Source organism: Cygnus olor, chromosome 4 (genome assembly GCF_009769625.2).
Source record: "Cygnus olor isolate bCygOlo1 chromosome 4, bCygOlo1.pri.v2, whole genome shotgun sequence".
Taxonomy (NCBI): domain Eukaryota; kingdom Metazoa; phylum Chordata; class Aves; order Anseriformes; family Anatidae; genus Cygnus; species Cygnus olor.
The window spans coordinates 28196531-28215258 of NC_049172.1; the positions used below are offsets into that span (position 1 = coordinate 28196531).

Below are 18728 nucleotides of genomic sequence, written 5' to 3' on the forward strand. Positions count from 1 at the left end.
GTCTCCCCAGAGCCTTCCCTTCTCCAGGCTGAACAACCCCAACTCCCTCAGCCTGTCTTCATCCAATAGCCTCCCATAAGCTCAAGGCTCAGGGATGGTCAAATAAAGTAAACAGAAGGTTAAGAAACATGAGCAGATGAACAGAGCACAAGATATAATACACACACCACTTTGTAAACTCCTTTTAGGCACACACTTGAATACTACAGCCAGTTCTGATCCTTCCTGTTTCAGAAAGGATATAGCTGAAAAAGGTCAGAGAAGCTAACAAAGGTTATCAAAGGCTGGGACAACATCTGTATGATTAATAACTAAACATTACAGGAGTATTCAGCATACAAAAGGGTGGCATGGAGTAGTAAGTCAGATTAGTACGGATACCATGAGTGGTCGTTGCCTTTCCTAGTAGAAGAACAAAGAATTATAAAATGAAATTAGCAGTGGGCAGGTTTTAAAGAAAGTATTTTTCTTCACAAGATTCACAACCATGATAGAAACATCGTTGACCAAGACCCTGTGTGCACTTAAGCACAGTCCGAAGGGGCAACTGGACAAATCCACTGCAGAGAAATCCACTAGAAATAACTAAGCGGATCCCTTCTTTGGGAAGTCCCTGTAACACAGAAGCATTCTGCACAGCAAGCCGTGCTGCATTCATTCCCATGCTTTCTTCTGGACACCTGCTGTTGTTCACTTTTAGGGACAAGAGGGTACAGGAACAAACTGCAGGGCTGGGCTCTGCCTCCGTAAGACCACTCTCACTAACCTCCCAAATTCTGTTCTCTGCAAATTCCATTCTCATCAGCCACATCCACCCTGAAGGAAGAGGAACTGCTCCAACAGGGGGGAAGCACGTCCTGCACTCACAGTGCCAGCAGCCCTTCCCCTCCCATGGTGCCACCAGGGCATGAGGGACACCTCTGGGCCTGCTCTCATTAATCACAGAACCATTAAGGTTGGAACCTCCAGGATCATCTGGTCCAACCATCAATGTCACCCACTAAACCATGTCCCCAAGCACCACATCCAACCTTTCCTTGAACACCCCCAGGGACGGTGACTCCACCACCTCCCTGGGCAACCCATTCCAATGCCTGACTGCTCTTTCTGAGAAGAAATGTCTCCTCATTTCCAACTGAAACCTCCCCTAGTGCAACTTGAGGCCATTCCCTCTGGTCCTATCACTAGTTATCTGTGAGAAGAGGCCGACCCCCAGCTCCCCACACCTTCCTTTCAGGCAGTTGTGGAGAGCAATAAGGTCTCCCCTGAGCCTCCTCTTCTCCAGACTAAACAACCGCAGTTCCCTCAGCAGCTCCCTGTAGGACTTGTATCCCAGTCCCTTCACCGGCTTTTAGCCCGTGATGGGACGACGGGGGCCGGGCCCCAGGCACTGCGGCTCCTCCCCGGGGCGTGGCGGGGGGGACGGGGCCTGCGCCCGGCCGCGGGGCGCCGCTTAAAGCCGGCGGGGCGAGGCGGGGCGGGGCACGGAGATGGCGGCCAGGCGGCAGCCGGAGCTGGACAACGTGAGTGCGGGGCGGCCGGGCGGGGCACCGCTAGTGCGCGGCGGTGGCTGTCGCTGGGGGCGAGCGCTGCGCGGGTTCCCCTTCTTCTCCCTCCCCCTCGTTGTTTATTTTTGCCTTCAGCCAGCGCTTCGGGCCTCCTCTTCCTCCCCGCTTTGGTCGGGGGAAGGCAGGTGCCGGCAGGGAAGCAGGAGCCCCCCGCCGAGCGCTGGGGGTACGGAGCCACGGCGGGGTGCGGGCGGCTGTGTGGGGAGCGGGGCGGCTCCTCCTAGCCCCGGGCCGCCGCCTCCAGCCTGCCCATAGTGCATGGGCTTTACCGGGTGGGGCTTCGGCTCAGCCCGGTGAGGCTGGTGCTCGCTCTAATTAGGGCGCTTCCTGGGTTTTCTGAAGGGGAGGAAATGCTCGCACGCTGTTCCCGTCCTCCCCGCGCTGCCTGGAGGTCATGTCGCCTAGTGCTTCCTGATGGTGGCCCCGTTTCGGTGGGTAGTAGCCGGTCCCGCTGTAAGGGACCTGCTCACACGTGCTCTGATGGAGCTTCACCACTGTATTTTGGAAGCGAGGAGCTCACCTGCTCCCAGCAGGCAGAGGATATTGTCCCGCCGAAGGAGGCTTGCTGCCTGGTGGAGGAGTGCACTGTTAGCTCCCCTGGGTGCTCAGGAGGAATGCGGCTGGATGGCCTGGCCACTGGTGTGCATGACACTGGTGTGCATGACCTGCGGCTTGCTTGCTTTCAGGCTTTAAAAGTTACACCTGGGAATGGGGCACAGAGCTTTTTTTGCACTCCTACTTATAGGTCTTATACTAGTAACATGAAAAGAGCAATAGCATTTCTAAATTTTTAGGTCTGCAGTAAAAGGTCATCTTACTAGGTGGGTGTTCCAGCAAGGATTGCTCATGGTCAAAGGCTAGGTAATGAGAGGCTGAAATGGGTGAGGAAAAGCCTGGTTGCTCACCTTTGGTTGTGTGAGTGCGGCACTCGCTGTACTAAAATAAAACTGAATGCTGGCTGAGATAACGCTGGGTGACTATCTCTTTTGTTGCAGGCAGCTGTCTATAGGTGAAACAACAGGAGGGAGCCAGTCTGGGCTGTTGTTGTTAATGTGAAGTGTGAACCTACATAATGCAGTGAGTCAGGAATTAACTGGTAGGTTGGGCTCAGAGTTAGAGTAAATGGGGTTACATTAAGCTTGTGGCCAGTCACTAGTGGGGTCCCCCAGGGCTCTACTTTAGGGCCAGTTCTTGTCAATGTTTTTGTAAGTGATCTGACACAGGAGTCAAAGGCATACTGAGTTCCCAGATGACACTAAACTGGGAGGAGCTCTTGATTCCCTCAATGGTAGAGAGGCATTGCAGAGAAATCTCTACAAACTAGAGTATTGAGAAATCGCTAGCACTGTGAAATTCAATAAGAGCAAGTGCCAGATTCCCTACCTGGTATGGGGTTATCCTAGCTAAGTGTACAGACTGGGGGACAGGAAGCTGGAGAGCAGCCCCACAGAAAGGGTTTGAGGGAAGGGATTGTCCTCCTCAGCTCTGTGCTGCTGCAGCCTTACCTCAAGTACTGTGTGCAGGTTTGGGCACCACAGTATAAGAAGGACATAAAACTACTGGAGAATATTCAAAGGAGGGCTGTGAGGATAGTGAAAGGTCTGGAGGGGAAGATGTATGAGGAACAGCTGAGGTCCTTTGGTTTCTTCAGAGCAGGCTGAGGGGAGGCCTCATGGCGGCCTGCAGCTCCCTCAGGAGGGGAGTGGAGGGGCAGGCGCTGAGCTCTGCTCTCTGGGGACAGCGACAGGACCCGAGGGAACGGCATGGAGCTGGGACAGTGGAGGGTCAGGCTGGGTGTTAGGGAAAGGTTCCTCACAGAGAGGGGGGTCAGGTATGGGGACAGGCTCCTCAGGGATGTGGTCACAGTACTCAGCCTGCCCAGCCCAGTTGAGGAAGTGTTTGGGTAATGTTTTCAGACATATGGTCTGACTTTTTTTTTGAGTGGTCCTTTGGGGAGTTTGAGTCCATCAAGTTGTACTCTGATCTTTGTGGGTGTCTTCCAACCTGAGTTATTCTGCTTTGTTTTATCTATTTTAATCTGTTTTAACTCATCTCTCTTCTCATTCCTAGTATCTAGGAGAATATGCTTATTTGTCTTGATAGACTACTGTCTGTCATGGCAATGAGGACTCCTCAATTTAACAGATATCCCAGTGGACTCTGGCATGTCTTTTGAATACTCGGATCTCTGGAGTGGGATGGGTGGAAGGGCTTGCAGCAGAAAGCAAGGTTCTGTAGCGTGTCATCAATGGATGGTTTCTGACTGTTGATCATCTCTGAATGTCTGTGCTGTAATGCCATCACAGGCTGGTGTTATTCTGTTCTGTGTACTTTATTCTGGGCTGTAGTTACTATCACTCCAGAGAAGAGCAGTCAAAACTTGATTGAAACTGAGTGGTTTTAGTTATCAAATCAAACAAGATATAGCATGGGATACAGCAATGCTAAGAGGGGAAACTTGAGCAGTTTGAGTTGCTGGCAAGCTTGTCATTTGTTCAGCATGCCTGTGCGCAATCAGCTTCAGATGTATTGAATGACTGCATTCTAGCCTGGAATGGGCAAAGATTACACTGGGGCAAGTTTCTTGTCCACAAGAAAAGACTTTCTCTCCACTCAAGCTTAGCTTTAAAAAAAAAAAAAGGCACTACAGGAAAATTACATAGTTGAAACATGCAAGCTGAATGTTGAGGAGGAGAAAGCCCTGAATACTCAGCACCAATGTGATGAGTAAGGGCTGCATGTGCTCTACTGAAAGCAGAGTCTTGACCAGCCCCTAATCGCATCTTCCCTCTAAATTGCTTTTTTATTCTTTCCCGGATTCAACTTGAACTATTGCTGAGATGTACACAGTGAGATGTACTGAATGTCAGTGGCTGGCTCAATTCAAATTGAGATTACATCTGTTACTGGTACACTGCATTTATTCTTGTCATTCCCTCAAACTTGTCTGGACAAAGGCAAGAATAACAACAGACTTCTGAAGTACCTGTATAAGATATATGAAATGGGCTTTAATTGTCATTTCTTGGACCTTCTCATGTGAATGTACTATACTTGTGGCCTCACTTGGGAATGATGCTCAAATATTTTTAATCTTTTAAAGATTAAAAGACTGAGGGCAATGCTGGGAGGTATACTGGTGTCAGATTCCTCAGGGATTGAATACCTACCACAGAAAGATGTGAAGAGTTTGCTTAGAACATAAGAAAGTATCTCCTGAAATACTCATCTTGTTCTTTTTTTCAAAGATGGAGTTGCTAACAAGAAATGGCTGTAACTTTATGATTCTTCTAGAGCTTACCTGTTTTCACTTCTTGCCTCTCTGTTCCAGGGGTCCTTGGAAATAACACAGAGTTTAGATGATGATCCTCTGCTGGATGCACCTCTTATTTTGTCTCATACACTGCATTCACAACTGCGGCCAAGATTTCATGCTATCCCAGCAGTTTTTCTTGCCAATTTTCTGTTGCTAATACATGTAAGTTCAGTAACCATGACTTTCTTATGAAAATGTACTCTTTATTCTGAATTGTTACCCTTCATGTGGACAGAATTCTCCCAAGACTTGAACATGCTTTTTTTCCCAACCAAGCGAAACCTTCCAGTGAATTTTGATAATGTTTATGCTACATGATACTTGATGAATGTTAATTCCAATTTGTTTTCAGTGCTAACATGCTGCAGCCTATCTTTTTAGAAAGAAAAGCCTTTTGAATAATGGTTGTTCTATGCTGTTGGAAATGTACTTTTAAAACACTATTGATTCATAAGTGCCTAAGACTAGATGTAGGCAGCTAAGATCAGGTTTATGGCACTGCCTTTTGGAGGATGGACTTAATTTCACAGGGGAGACTTGACTTATTTCTTTCCATGGTAACCAAGCAAGTCAAGTTGGAGTTGCTCCAGGGTTTTTACGTGGTAATGAATGGAGGGATAAAGGAATCCATGTTATTTCGTGCCCTGACTGACCTTTGGAGGTTAAGGTGGAAAAGCACAAAGGAAAATCTTATACCTAACAGCATGAAGATCATGCCGAGGCTGGTAGACAAATAGAGACTCCTGCATAGTGGTGAGTTTATCCTTCAAAAGTTGAAGATGTGTATTGCTGCTTGTGAGCACATGGAAATGAAATGTGAAGAAGAGCAGGTAGAAAGCTCAGGCCATAGTACCTAACTGAAATGGTACTTGCATAGCATAATGCCACTAATGTAGATATGAAGGTGGTGCGTACATAAAGCCAGGGTACTCGAGATGGCTAGTTTTTTCATAAATGAAAAAATGCTATGCTCAGTGCTCTACAAAATGTTCTCTGCTAAAACTTCATCTCAGCTTCTGAGGTCTCCTTAGGCAGCTGTGTAAAGCTATTCAAACAATATGCCCTGGCCTCCTAACTTGAGAAGTAAAAATCTCCCTCTGTCTAAGCAGACTTAAGAAGGACCACTACTGCAGTTCTGCTGAATGAACTGTAAAAATTTCCAATGGAAACTGCGTATCCAGCCATATTCACTTTGCATACAAGAACATCACTCTGGTGTCCATCCCTCAGCACTTCTGCATTATGAAGGTAGACACTGCTACTGGTGGTAGAGCAGAACCTTGGGACTGCTAATGTATATTGACATAACTGATGTAGCCAAATGTCAGTCACTCTGACCCTAGAAAAATGCTGCTGCTTCTGTACCTATCACTACTTTATCTTCCTGCAAGCAGAGAGAAGTAAAGGCAGGGTGAAGAGTCCTGTCAACGTGCAATCTTCCAGGTCAAGTCTTGCTGCTATTCCTGAACCTGACCAAGTAGCAAGTCAGTCCTTGGAGCAAAATGAAAAAAAAAGCCTTTTCTGTTGGTGCAGTACAGCAATATGAAATTGCACCCATGAAATGGTGCTGTCTCCTGCTGAAAAGAAGCATGTTGATGGATGGAGAAAACAAGCTTATGGGATTTGTTTTCCTTCCACTGTGCTTCTGTGAATGTGTATAAACTGTGTGGAATATGAAGGATGTTAGGTTAGCTTCCAACAGATGTCTAACTAAAGTAGCAGGTATCCTGGAGAAGGCAACTGTAGGACATGAGTATGTATGAGGAAAAGTTGTGATGCATCTCTAAAATAATTCATGTGCAACTTGGAGTATTTTTTCTTCTCCTTCCTGTGCCAAGAAATTGGCTTATGCAGCAAACTGCTTCTTCAGTGCAGTTGCTTAGTTACACTAAATTCTAGAGTATCCTTACACTGGTGTGTGGCTGGGCTGAGTGTTTGAGTGGCTTTTGCCAAGCCTTGCTTTTCTTCAAGGCTTTTGGTTCCTGTCAAAAGACTTGGCAGAACAGTGTAACACGTACAGGCTATAAGTAATTCCTTCCTATTAACCCTGTTTTTCTTCTGCATATGTACATATGTAAAGCTGAGCTTCTTGAATACTACTTTGTAAGAATATCTTTCTGTATATAAAATTCCTCTGACCTGAGGTGAAAAACCTGTTGTTGGACTACCCTAGAATGTAAGCAAGTTGTCATCAATAAATGCCACTTGTAATGCAAGTTGTCAACTTCCTCATGTGTGTCTTGCCATAGTAGATTAATAAAGCTGCTAATTGTATCACAGAACTTAATATAGCCATTTGCTGTACTGACATACATTCCTGATGCCAGGAGGGAGTTGTACTAGATGTGTTGCTGTTGTAAAATGGCAAACCTAACAGTAATGGAATGATTTAAGTGAGTTAGCTGAGTTATTCTTAGCTTTGTAAGAAAAGGGGATGGTTAAATAATAGCTTAAATGTTATGTTGATAACCATTCTCCTATTTCACTTCCCAGTTGGGTTACTTATCTCCAAGAAAACGTTTTGAATTTAATGTTTTTGAAGTAATATTCGTATGGATAATATAGATTCTTTGCTCCCCTTTTCTTTCATGTTTACCCTACCTATCCTCTATGACACGGTGTTGCTTTTCTGAACTGATGATTGTGTGCAGATAGTTACCTCCCCTTTCTTGCCTCCTTAGACCCTCCATCACTTACTGCATTCACCACTCAAGCAAGCTAAGGGCAGTTCATATCGGATTACATTCTGTGAACTTTTAAAGTTGCTTGGGAAGTGACAAAATAGCAAAATGAGTTCAGGGGAGTAGGAAAGGAGGGTAGGTTCTTGGATATCCATGGAGTTAAATACAGGTAAACTCACGAGGCAAAGCAGCTTTGAAAATAAGATGTTCTTCCATCTTCAATCCTGTTTTCTATGAGGTATAATATACAGAATCTTCAAAGCTCATTTTAAGCTAAGAGTATTAGGGGTATTAAAGCTTTGTAAGCTTAAGTAAAGTGTTTTTTGCTGTATATAGAAGCTTTCAATTTTCTTCTGCGTTGGTGATTTTTTTCAGTCTGGAGAATGAAACAGTATTGGAAAGTACCATATATTCTTGTTCAGTGAAAGAAAATGATGGATACCATTTTCTGACTAAATATTCTGCAAGTGTCTGAAAAATAAATAAAACTGTCCCTGTGTGCTTACATATACCTCCAGATAATCTGCACTAGAAGATAAGACTGCCTTCTAGTTGGCCAAAGGATTGCATATGCTGCTCTTAACTACTGAAGCTGAACGTTCAGTAAACAGTCTAGAAGACAAGAGAAGTTATAATGCCACTAGCCTGGTCATTCTGATATAAATTCTGAGCAAAAGGGAAAAATCTGGTAGTAATCATTCTTCAGTGTATTTACTAGCTCACAGAGGTATCTACCTGGTGTTGATTACTTGCTCTGTAAGGTAGAATGTTTCACTTACTTTAATGTTAACCTAGAGATTCTTGAATGGATTTAAGAAAGTTAATCTTTATTTATGAAATGTCAAACTCCCTATGTTTGGAGAAAGAAATGTAGACTGTTCCAACAAGATGAGACAGTCCTGGAGAGCAGTAACAAGTACAACTGAGTGAGTTGAAAAACTTTCATGTACATCTTTTTTCCATTAAAGTGAAAAAGACACATTAAGAAGTGTCCAGGACTCAAATTCATTTACTTTGAAAGGGGTACTCATTTAACAGGATAATCAATCTGGAGGAAATGCTGAGAAGAATGGTTCTCAAGTTTGTTCAACTCCGCTCAGTCATGCGTGTTACTGGAATGATATGTAGTCATTGTGGCAAGAGCATCTAATGTTTAAAACTTCAATAAAATCAATTCAGAAGGTAATGCACAATTACATAAGTCTTTTTATTGTTAGATGTTGACTTTTTAAGTGTTTTCTCTTCCTTTCTCTTCTAGGTTGCTTTTGTTGTTCTAGCATTTTTAGCAGCTATGTTTTGTTCTTACCCTAATCCAAACCAGGATAAGTGCCCTGGAAACTATACTCACCCACTTAAAGTGCAGACTGTCATAATCATTGCAAAAGTAATTCTGTGGATTCTGCATGTGTTTTTTGAACGATACATCCACCACCACCACAGTAAAGTCAGAAGCAGAGGTTACTTCTCAATATATCGATCAACAAGACATCTAAAAAGTCTTCCACTTGTGATTCACTCTACAGGTAAAGTCAACTTGTTTTTCTGTTCTTTTGTAAAGCCTTAAATTTTGATAGGAGGAAAGACTGAAGAGTTATTTAACATATATTATGAACTTGTTACAAATACCCATAGCCAAATCTTTAAATGCTATTTTAGTCAGATGGGCTTTCTGTTTGAGTGTTCTGTCCTGCCAGATGCATGTTGTAAAGAACATAGTGAAAAAGTGCCCAGAAGTGTGAGGCTGAGTAAGACATCTAGTGATTTGTAGTCTTCAGCCATAAAACACTTAGCCAGCAAGGTCTTTGGCTGCTAGTGATGGCAATTTGCGTACTGATTTATCTAGTTGGGTAAGTGGCATGACTGCTAATCTGTTAATCCTTCTGAGGAGTGTAGTCTTTTTTGCTTTTCAAGCTGTGTTTTAAGTAGAAATGGGTGGATCACCTGTTGCTCAACAACTGTCTCAAACTAGTCAAACAATTTTCTAATCTTCAACAGGACTCTATAACATTTGGCTCTACTTCCTATGGCTTTTTCTTTGAACAGTGTGATGTATGACAGTGTTTTATCTTCGTATATTCTATGCTATACCACTGGCCAGTGAAGCTGAAAGATGTTTCAGCAATTAGCTGTTTTTGCTTTTCTTAAAAAAAAAAAACAAAACACTGCAATAAATTGCAGTATCTGCCTAATTTGAGGGGTTTTTTCACATTTCAGTGCTAGGGGAACAGGAAAGAATGATCTTTCACAGTATTTTTCGTCTCTATCTGTAAATCTGAATAACCGGAGTACAATTTTTTTTACAAGCCTTGATAACTTGTGGTACTGCTGCTCCTCTAGCTTTCCACCCAGTCACTAAAAGATCTAGTCACCTTCAGTATAAAACTTCAGGCTATGGCCACTAGGTAGAGCTCTGAAGATAAAAGATGTTTTTGGAACATGTTTTTGGAGTGAAAAGATTAGGCTACAGCAGGCTTATGGATGTTTCAAAGTAGTAAAAGGACTATTCTACCTGTTGAAGTGTGGATTATTAAACTCAAAAGCCCTGCTTCCTGTCCTAGGTTGAGTCTGTCTCCTCTTCTGTACCAGCTGTGGGCAAGTGTAAAAATTCAGGTGCAATCAGATCTATGCTATGAACTTTTTATGTAAATTGCTTCTAGATCAGAAGGTGGTGAGCATTATTACTGTGAACTTCCTGCTGTGCTAACTGCTTCTGCTATCACTTCCATCCTGACAGTTCAGTTGCCTAATGTAGTACAAAAGAACTTGAGTTCTCTAAACACTTCAATGGTCTTAATAAATTGAATGCTTTATCCAGACTGGTTATAGCATTTTGGGGGGGGGGGGAACCTTTTTGTATTCTGCATCAGAAGTATGCTGCACTGTATGAGAAGAGGTGCTTTAAAGAACTCAGAACAATTCTTAGGTCTATAACTGAATGCTTATTATCCTTGACTAATTGTACTCAGTTCAAATTTCTGTAATCTGCAAGTGTTAAAATAAGTCAGGCAACTGGAAGTCTGTGCAGATATATCTGTGTAAGGAAGGGGTTAGCAGTTTTCTTTTTTTCAACCTCATATTTAAATACAGTGAAGGAAAGTAATTCTCATTTTGAATTATGACTGGTGTTACCTTCTAGGAATTGGGGAAAAAAACTATAATCTTGAAGCAGTTTTGAGGACGGATAGTAGCTACGAGGTTAGAAACTGTTTAAGTGAACACGTTGTCTATTAGGTGTGCCTAGTCCACTTCACCCTTCTTTTAAGTTGGAAAAATCAGTAAGAACTCATTCTGTACCATTACAGTGAAATGCTGAAAGAAAACGTCATTTCGCTGCCAGCAGTTGTGATCTCGCATCAAATATAACACTTGTTTTTCTAGGTAATGCAGCCCTGCTTTTGATTCTGTCAACCCAGCATTCCTTCCCTGATCACAGTAAAGTGTACCTGTATCTTATCTTGGGAGTCCTTGGTGTGGAGCTGATTAGTTCACTGACCTGCTTGGTGATTTACACAGGTGAGATGAGTTTTGCCTTATTGAGTGAGGAGTGCTGTAACGGCTACTGAGCTCTTTTGTTTGCCCTCAGAGTAGTGCAGCTGGGGTACCCCAGGATGTTTAACTGCAACTATAAATACAACATGATTTTGTGCCTGTAGAGGAACCAAGGCAAACTCAAAACAAATGGCTAGGTTGTCAGGCTTGGTTTGGTTTCATGGTGTTGTGAACAAAAGCTGTTAGCTTAAAGCTGTTGATCCAGTGAAGTGGCAATAAAAACAATTGTTGCAGAAGTAATCTCTGAACAGGATTGTTTGGGAGTGTGTCCTCAAATGCTTTTGTTGTGAGCTGTGAAGCAGTGAGATGGCTTTATCAGATGTTCTAGGATTTACAGTTGGAACTTGCGTAGCTGATAGTGTGGTGTGCCTTCATCTACAGACTTCTAATTCTATATTCCCTTTACCTCTTTACGTGGTCTTACCGCAAAAGCTGCAGTCTCTCTGTAAGTGAAAGTGAAGAAAATTTTCTAAATATGTTTTCTAAATATGATGGCTCTTATTTTAGTGTTAGCAAATATTCTAAAACACTGCATAAAATTAATGCACTGCTTTGTGCTGTCCCTGTCTTGTAAGGCTGACTTCTTTTAGGTTTGGTGTAACTTCGCAAGACTTCATAAGCTTCCTTCTATCAAACTACAGTAATAGTATCTAAAATGCTGGTTGATAAGTGTTTGAAACAAGTGATTTTCTAATCTCATCTTAAAAGCTACATGCGTTTATGGGTCATGCAGCTGCATTGAAAACATTGGAAAAGGTACATAACACACAAAACAAGCAATTATCCGTAGTTTTCTTTGGAAAACAAATGTTTACTGCAATGTGTCTGACATGACATTCTGGGTCTTGAGTTAGATGGTTTGTATTCCTGCTTCTGAGGCGCTGCTTTTTATTTACAGCTACAAACAAGGAGATGACAGCTTAGTTTAAATAGCCTCAGTAGCACTGGTTTCTCTAGTGGAAGGAAAAAAAGATGAACAAAACTTAAGTTTGCTCCTGACTATTAATCAAATAGTAGGAAGGTGGAAATACCTGAAAACACCTCCTTCAGGACTGCGTCCTTCAGGACTGCGTGCAGCTTAAAGGAAAAGCTATTTCTACAGTCAGTGTTGTTGTCATAATCTGACTTCTTTGTGGCTCTGTTATATATTGATTTAGAATAGTTTTTCTTGTAGAAAAGTTCTGGTGTGTTCTTACTGATGTGGTTGATGCAAATACTGCCAAAAGGCTCGATCATCTGGGACATAAAACTAGTCTTGACTCTTCCTGGCACAATATTGAGGTCAAAACTCAGCAAGAAGTAAGGTTGCAGCTCTAAACTACATCTCTTCCATAAGAGTGCGGAGGCCTGAAGGCATGTAGTCTTGTCAGGCTTTGCACATCTAGATGGGCAGAAGAAGAGAGCAATGAGGAAACATGAGCACGGCCATCCCAGAGAGCTATTCCAAGAATGCTGGAAATCATCCTGCCTTAGCATAAGCATACTTACTTTGCTGGGGAACTCCAGGTAGAGATAAGCTACAGAACTTCAGTGGAACTCCAGTGAAACAGTATTTCTTACTGAGGTCTCTTTTATAGTTCAGAGGTATATTATGTGTCTCTTACCTTATTAAAATAGAGTAAGTCAAGGTCAAATTCCTTGTAAATAAGTCTGAGACTGGAGTTTCTAAGAGCTCTCAAATGACCTGTCACCAGGCAGGTTATCTCCCCTAGCTTATACTACCAGTGCTTGTAAAATCCACTACCAATTTATACTAGGAAGATACAGGGTGTGATGTTTTTCCAGATTGAGCTGAAGGAGGCTTGAGGAAGGGTCCACTGAGTGGTGGAACCAAGGCAAAGGAGGGACAGAGCTGCAGCACAAGTAGGCAGCGAACTGTCCCTTCTGGCAACAGCTGCCTTCCTTCCTTAGCAGCCCCAGAAGAATAGTCTATGCTCCATTCTCTAAAGCTTGATTGCTGTACAAAACAAGCGTTATTTTATATAACTAGAGTTTAAGTTATATAAACAAATTTATGTAACTTGCCTCAAGATGGGGAAAACTTCTCTAATCAAACTAGATTGCCTTTTCTAGTGGGTGGTATAACTTTTTTTCCATCCCAAAACATGTTGAGGTAAGCTAACAGACTGCCTGTATATCTCTTGGGTGTAATGGTTGTTTCTGAGGGTTTTGCCTTTAACCTTTTAGGCATCAAACTAAAGCTCTCCTGATGTACACAAAAGTATTTGGTCAGTTTTTGGAAGACTGTTGTGACCGATACACTTTTTTGTGGCAGAGCACTCTGACAGGAAACATGAAGCCTCCTTTGTAGGATACTTTAAGGACAGTCCCCTGCTGTGTTGGAGTGCCTCTCTAAGGCAAACATGTAGCAGATACCACTGTTCAGATTGTATCACTAATGTAGCTCTAACTCAAGGAGCAACCCTGGGGAGATTAACTTGACTCCACTATGAACTCATGATGATCAACCCCTTTTTTGTTAGTATATTACCCAGAATGTTTTTCTTCTGTGGAATCGCTTCTTAACTACTACTGAGGTGTAAACAGTTACATGTAGAATGTTATAATGTACCTGACTACTTTGTTTAACTATTACTATATTTAATGCCTCATAAATGGAAATTGCATGGAATATGATTGTGAATTTTCTAAATCACAAAATAGCTCCAACAAGCAAGAAGTCTCCAGAATTACGATGGCCCGTGAAATATAACTGCTGTTCTTAAAACATCCTCGGTTAGCAGTGTATGCCTACGTAGATGTAGGATCCAGAGGTGAGGGATCAAATCTACATGGAATTTCTAGGATTATCCTATAACAGACTTGACATACATAAATCCTTCAAGTGAGGTAAATGTGCCTGGAATGAAGTATGATATAGCTTTAAATGTCAGCGTAATATCTTAAGTTCCTAACTGGGTAGGGCAGAGTTGAATGTTCAAAGGTTTACTAAATATATGTATCTAATGACTTCCTCGCATATTTCTGATATCACTTTAATAAAAGACTAACATTCCCACAAGTAAAGTATGTTGGAAACTTCTCATCTATTCCGTTGTGGTTTTATTTGTAGAGGAATACGGTCAAAGAAATAACTAACCTTTGAGCCCAACTTGTAGCTAACCTCTGGAGGGTCTTAGCATTGTTTTAGGAGAGTGGCCTATAGTAAACCCTGTGATATTATTGACTTGTAAGGACAGCATTTCTCTGCTATAGTGTAGATTTCTCATGGAGCCAGACTTTTTTTTAGTGGTATTAGATGTATTGCTTCACAAGTACCCCTAACTACATAGTTGAAAATATGTAATCTGGATCTCTGCAGTACATTCCCTTCGATATCAGCTCCTGATTAAGGAATAACTTCAAATATTTCCAGCTTCCTTCCACAAATAATGCGAAGGGTTTCTGCAGCTTCTCCCATCCCCATGGTACATGTGTTAAATTTAGTCTTAAATTTTATTCACAGATGCTGAGGAGTGACTTGGTTTTGATAACCCAACATTGTGAGGCTCACAATATGAAGCTGATCAAAGAGCCACTGTTTCAAATACTTAATAGATTTCTATACCAAGTCTGCCATAGTTTTGGAGCATGTGGACAAGCTGCTGCTTCATTGCAGGTAGTCTAGTTAAAATAGTATTTATGAGAGCTCAAAATAGAAGTTCTGACCTAGATACCAGTATAAAAACTTTCTCCTATTTTTATTGCACATTGCTTGATTTGTGGCCTGAATTTGGAGATCAAATCTCAAGTTTCCTCTCAGAGGAAACTAGATCTCTTTTCCTTCCCTTAGGTGACAGACTGTGCTTTAGCTTTACAAGCTAAGCAGCGTATTCCGGTCTTCACTCAGTCTTTTGAGTGGCAGGACTGAAAAAAAGGTGTGTGGAGGGGTGGAAGCAAAAAAAAAACTCACTAATTTGTAATCCCAGCTATATGAGAGAATGAGTAGAGATTAGGTTCTGCTTTTACTTTTTTATTTTTTTTACTTCTCCCTAATCCCATGACTTTCTTATTGCCTTTCCATCTCGTATTCTAAGGTGAGCATATATTCATCTGTTATGGATTTGTTTTTAACTTGGAGCCTGGTGATAAAATATCTTGGTAGTGGTAGTTTCATAATACTTTATGAAACTTTTTTTCAGTGAAAATAAGCAACTTCAATCGTGCAAAGCCAAGACCTGACATAATTGAAGAAGAAAAGATGTATGCTTACCCTAGTCACATTACTTCTGAAGTTGGATTCAGGTAAGACTTTTCTGTATTAATCTTGGCATATGTTCAACTATGGTATATAGTCAACACTGACTAGTGTAATTTTACTACTTCATGTGGAAATACTTGCGTAGTTTTCAATTTGTCAACCAAAACAGGTAAGTGAAGCTTCTTCAGAAAGTTCTTTGAGGCAAGAAAATGTGGGCAGTTGATAGATGAAGGAAACTTTGTAGTTGTGTCCTGTATTAGCAGTTAGACATGAGATTCTAGCAAGGGGTTTGGAATATATTTCTAGTTTGCAGAGTAATTATTAATGTGGGTAAGCCACTTGAGAGAAAGATTGTCAATGATACAGAGAAGCTGTCCAGCATTAGCCTCACTCACAAGTACTGAGACTGTCCTTTGTGTACTTTCTCACTGCTTGAATGTCTTCCAGTTGCTGAAATGAGATTGGTAATGACAACACGAAGTCAAAGTTAACTTGGATTTCCACACATGAATTTATTTTGAAACTTTCTAATAAAGCATGACTTACTTTTGTATTACTTAGTAAAAAATTGAAGTGCAGAAGTCTAGGGATGCTGATATTTCAACACTTCCCCAGGTGTCACAAATGCAGGCTGTACATGCTCTTACGGAACTTGGAATTAGATATCCAGGATACAGGAAGGATTTAGAGTTGTCTTGATATTTTGATACAATGTCTGACTTCCATATTGATATCAACATCATGGTGAATGCATGGGGGACCTCATTCCTTTCTCATTCAGCTTTTCCCCTGAGAAATCCTCAAGTGCCCAGAAAACAAGCTTGCAACAATGACCAGCTGAGGAAAAGACTCTGATCTCTTGATTAAAGAGTGCAAACTTCCTGTGAGAACTGATTGCAAAATTGTTATTTTAATTTGGGTCTATACAACTCTGACTCTCTTTCCCTGGAGAGCTAAGGTCTATTGAAAAGTGAATCCTGTCAGCCCTTCAGCTGACCTTGAATGCTTTTTTAATACTGTGACCTCTACAACCTAAGCTACTGACAAGGAGCTGTTCTGGTGCTTTAAGTTGGTAGTGCAGATTACCAGTTAGGGTTGCAAATTTCATCAAAAAGACTCTTTTCCCAGCTTGACCACAGTAGGTTTTTAATTGGACTCAAGTCTTTTTCCGCTTACATTGTTATTCTGAGTACTTTATAAGAACTATGATTAAGGGCGATGTTACTCCATAAAGTGCTGCAAGGCTGGGGTGCAACTTCCTGAGTTTTGAGATGCTCACCTGTGTGCTGAGAGCAGACTTCCAAGTCAATCAGCAGTGAATGGCAAGTGAGGGAAGGCAGGAGTATTTGCCAAAACTTCAGCATTTGTTCTTGCTGTTTTAAGTTTCTAATGTCAGGTTTGACAATTCCATACTTCATAAACAGAAAAGGTGGCATGGCTTTCTTAGTTGGTACAATTCTGGCATGTAGTCTAGCTCACTAACTTAAGTTGGTTAAAATGAGTAAGCAGCTCTATTTTTCTGTAACTGCCTTACAGGAAATACGTAAATATTGCTTATGCAAATATGTCATGAAGTTTAGCCAGATCTCTTGCTCTTTCATTATCCAAAAATGAGGCTAGACAGATTGCTTCATCCCTGAGAAGCAGCCAAATCAACACAAGTAAAACTGAAAAGAGCAGCTTGTTGCAGTATTGGTTAATCAGCAGTGACCTTTCTTATATCAGAAAGCTATTATCTCTTACTGAAACATGTATTTACTCTTTTTTTCTTTCAAGGGAAAATTCAAGTTTAGAAGAGATAGTTGAGAAGCAAGGAGATGTAATAGAGTATCTTCAGCGACACAATGCACTGCTCAGCAAGAGACTATTGGCACTAACATCTCAGCAAATAAAAAGTTAAACTTTGGAAAACTATTGTTGGAGCACAAGAGGGAATATGAGGCAATGCAATATCCAAACTGTTTTGTACAGATGACTCTTCAATCATCTTTCACACTTCAAAATAGAAGTTAAACTGGAAGCATGAGCTCTGCATATGCTGTAAGCCTGTTACAATTGGACATTCTGGCTTCTTTCACATCAGTTCTGAAAAAGATCTGGAGCTTCAAGGATTTTTAAATCCTAATAGACTACAGTTGGACTTGATGTACTGGTTTAACTTCTTTCAGTTGTTGCTATTATTTTGCCCTGCTGTAGTCTTGAAGTACTTTATATTTTGAGAATACAAACTTGTTCTCAAGGGAAAGGTAATTTTGCAGAGGATGTCTTCACGGTTTGCAGTGCTGAAGCTGGGGACAAGACATGTTCTATTGCAGAATTCCATTACTTCCAGTGTTAGAGATGGTATACTTCATGAATTCTATACAAAATATATATTTGCTTTCTAGATCTGCCCCCTTTCTCCTCTGCCAAGAAAAGGAATGAATTGTTGCCCATGCCAGCAGTAAAACTTGGCATCCTGTTAAGGAAAACAAAGGCACTGAGTGCCCTAAAATGGTATATTTCACATCTGGTACAAAACAAGGTCATGATAAGCAATCTGAGCAGCTGTTCAGAATGCTGGCTCAAAATCCCCCAAGAGGTGTCTTCAGGGCTGCTGACATTGTTTTCACTGAGATTCTGTGTCAGCGAAGACTAAACAGATCCTTGTTCTGCCTTCTCTGCCTACTGAACTAACACAAATACTTGAAGCAAGCTCTCAATGACCTGGTAAGCAATTTGTGTTGAGTGGCATTTTAAGTTAGATCCTGTACAAGATGCTATCACAACTGCACTTACACTTGCTCTACATCTTGATTCTTCAAAAATGACAGCATCTTAATGAAAACACTGCAATGTATATGTGAGTGGTTTAAAAAGAAAAGTCTTGAAGTCAGAGTAACAAGAGTCTGCAGATCTAATAGCGTGGATTTATTGGGAAGGGTGGTAAAAGAACCATTCTCTTCCAGGTACTACTTTGTCTACCAATGTAGACTAAGCATTATTTTAGAAGCCAATATCTATGGGAAGACAGGGTAATCACTGGTCAAAACTCGGAAGAATGTTTTCATGGGAAGTGGTCTTGTGGTTGAATGGGGGTGGGAGGGAAGACAATCTTTCTATTTTGGTACTGGGGCACAACTTTAGAAATAATTGTTCAGTGTGTAACAAATATGGAGGTTGATAAACAAATATTGGGGATTTTGCTGCTATCCAACACTAAACTGTTCCCCTTAGTTGTTGTTGGTTTTTGTTTCTGAAAGTAAAACCAAGATTTTATAATAAACATGTGAGGGATACAAATGTTTTTGGTTTTAGAACTCAGGTTTTGATGTGACTGTATATTGATTTATATAACTTCTATTAAAAAACAGTGAAATGTGACTGTGAAGTTCATGCACAATAAATGCAACTAAGGAAAGTGTGAAATCTGT

At 41.4% G+C, this 18728-nt stretch overlaps 1 protein-coding gene across 1 annotated transcript; it reads left to right on the forward strand.

Annotated features, from left to right (window-relative positions):
• The first annotated feature begins 1424 nt into the window (after positions 1-1424).
• Positions 1425-17781, forward strand: TMEM192 (transmembrane protein 192). The gene is made up of 6 exons (XM_040555609.1): positions 1425-1523; positions 4900-5046; positions 8824-9088; positions 10944-11078; positions 15257-15359; positions 17092-17781. The coding sequence occupies exons 1-6, from the start codon at positions 1491-1493 to the stop codon at positions 17213-17215; spliced, it is 807 nt and encodes a 268-aa protein (XP_040411543.1). The 5' UTR covers positions 1425-1490; the 3' UTR covers positions 17216-17781.
• The last annotated feature ends 947 nt before the right edge of the window (positions 17782-18728 follow it).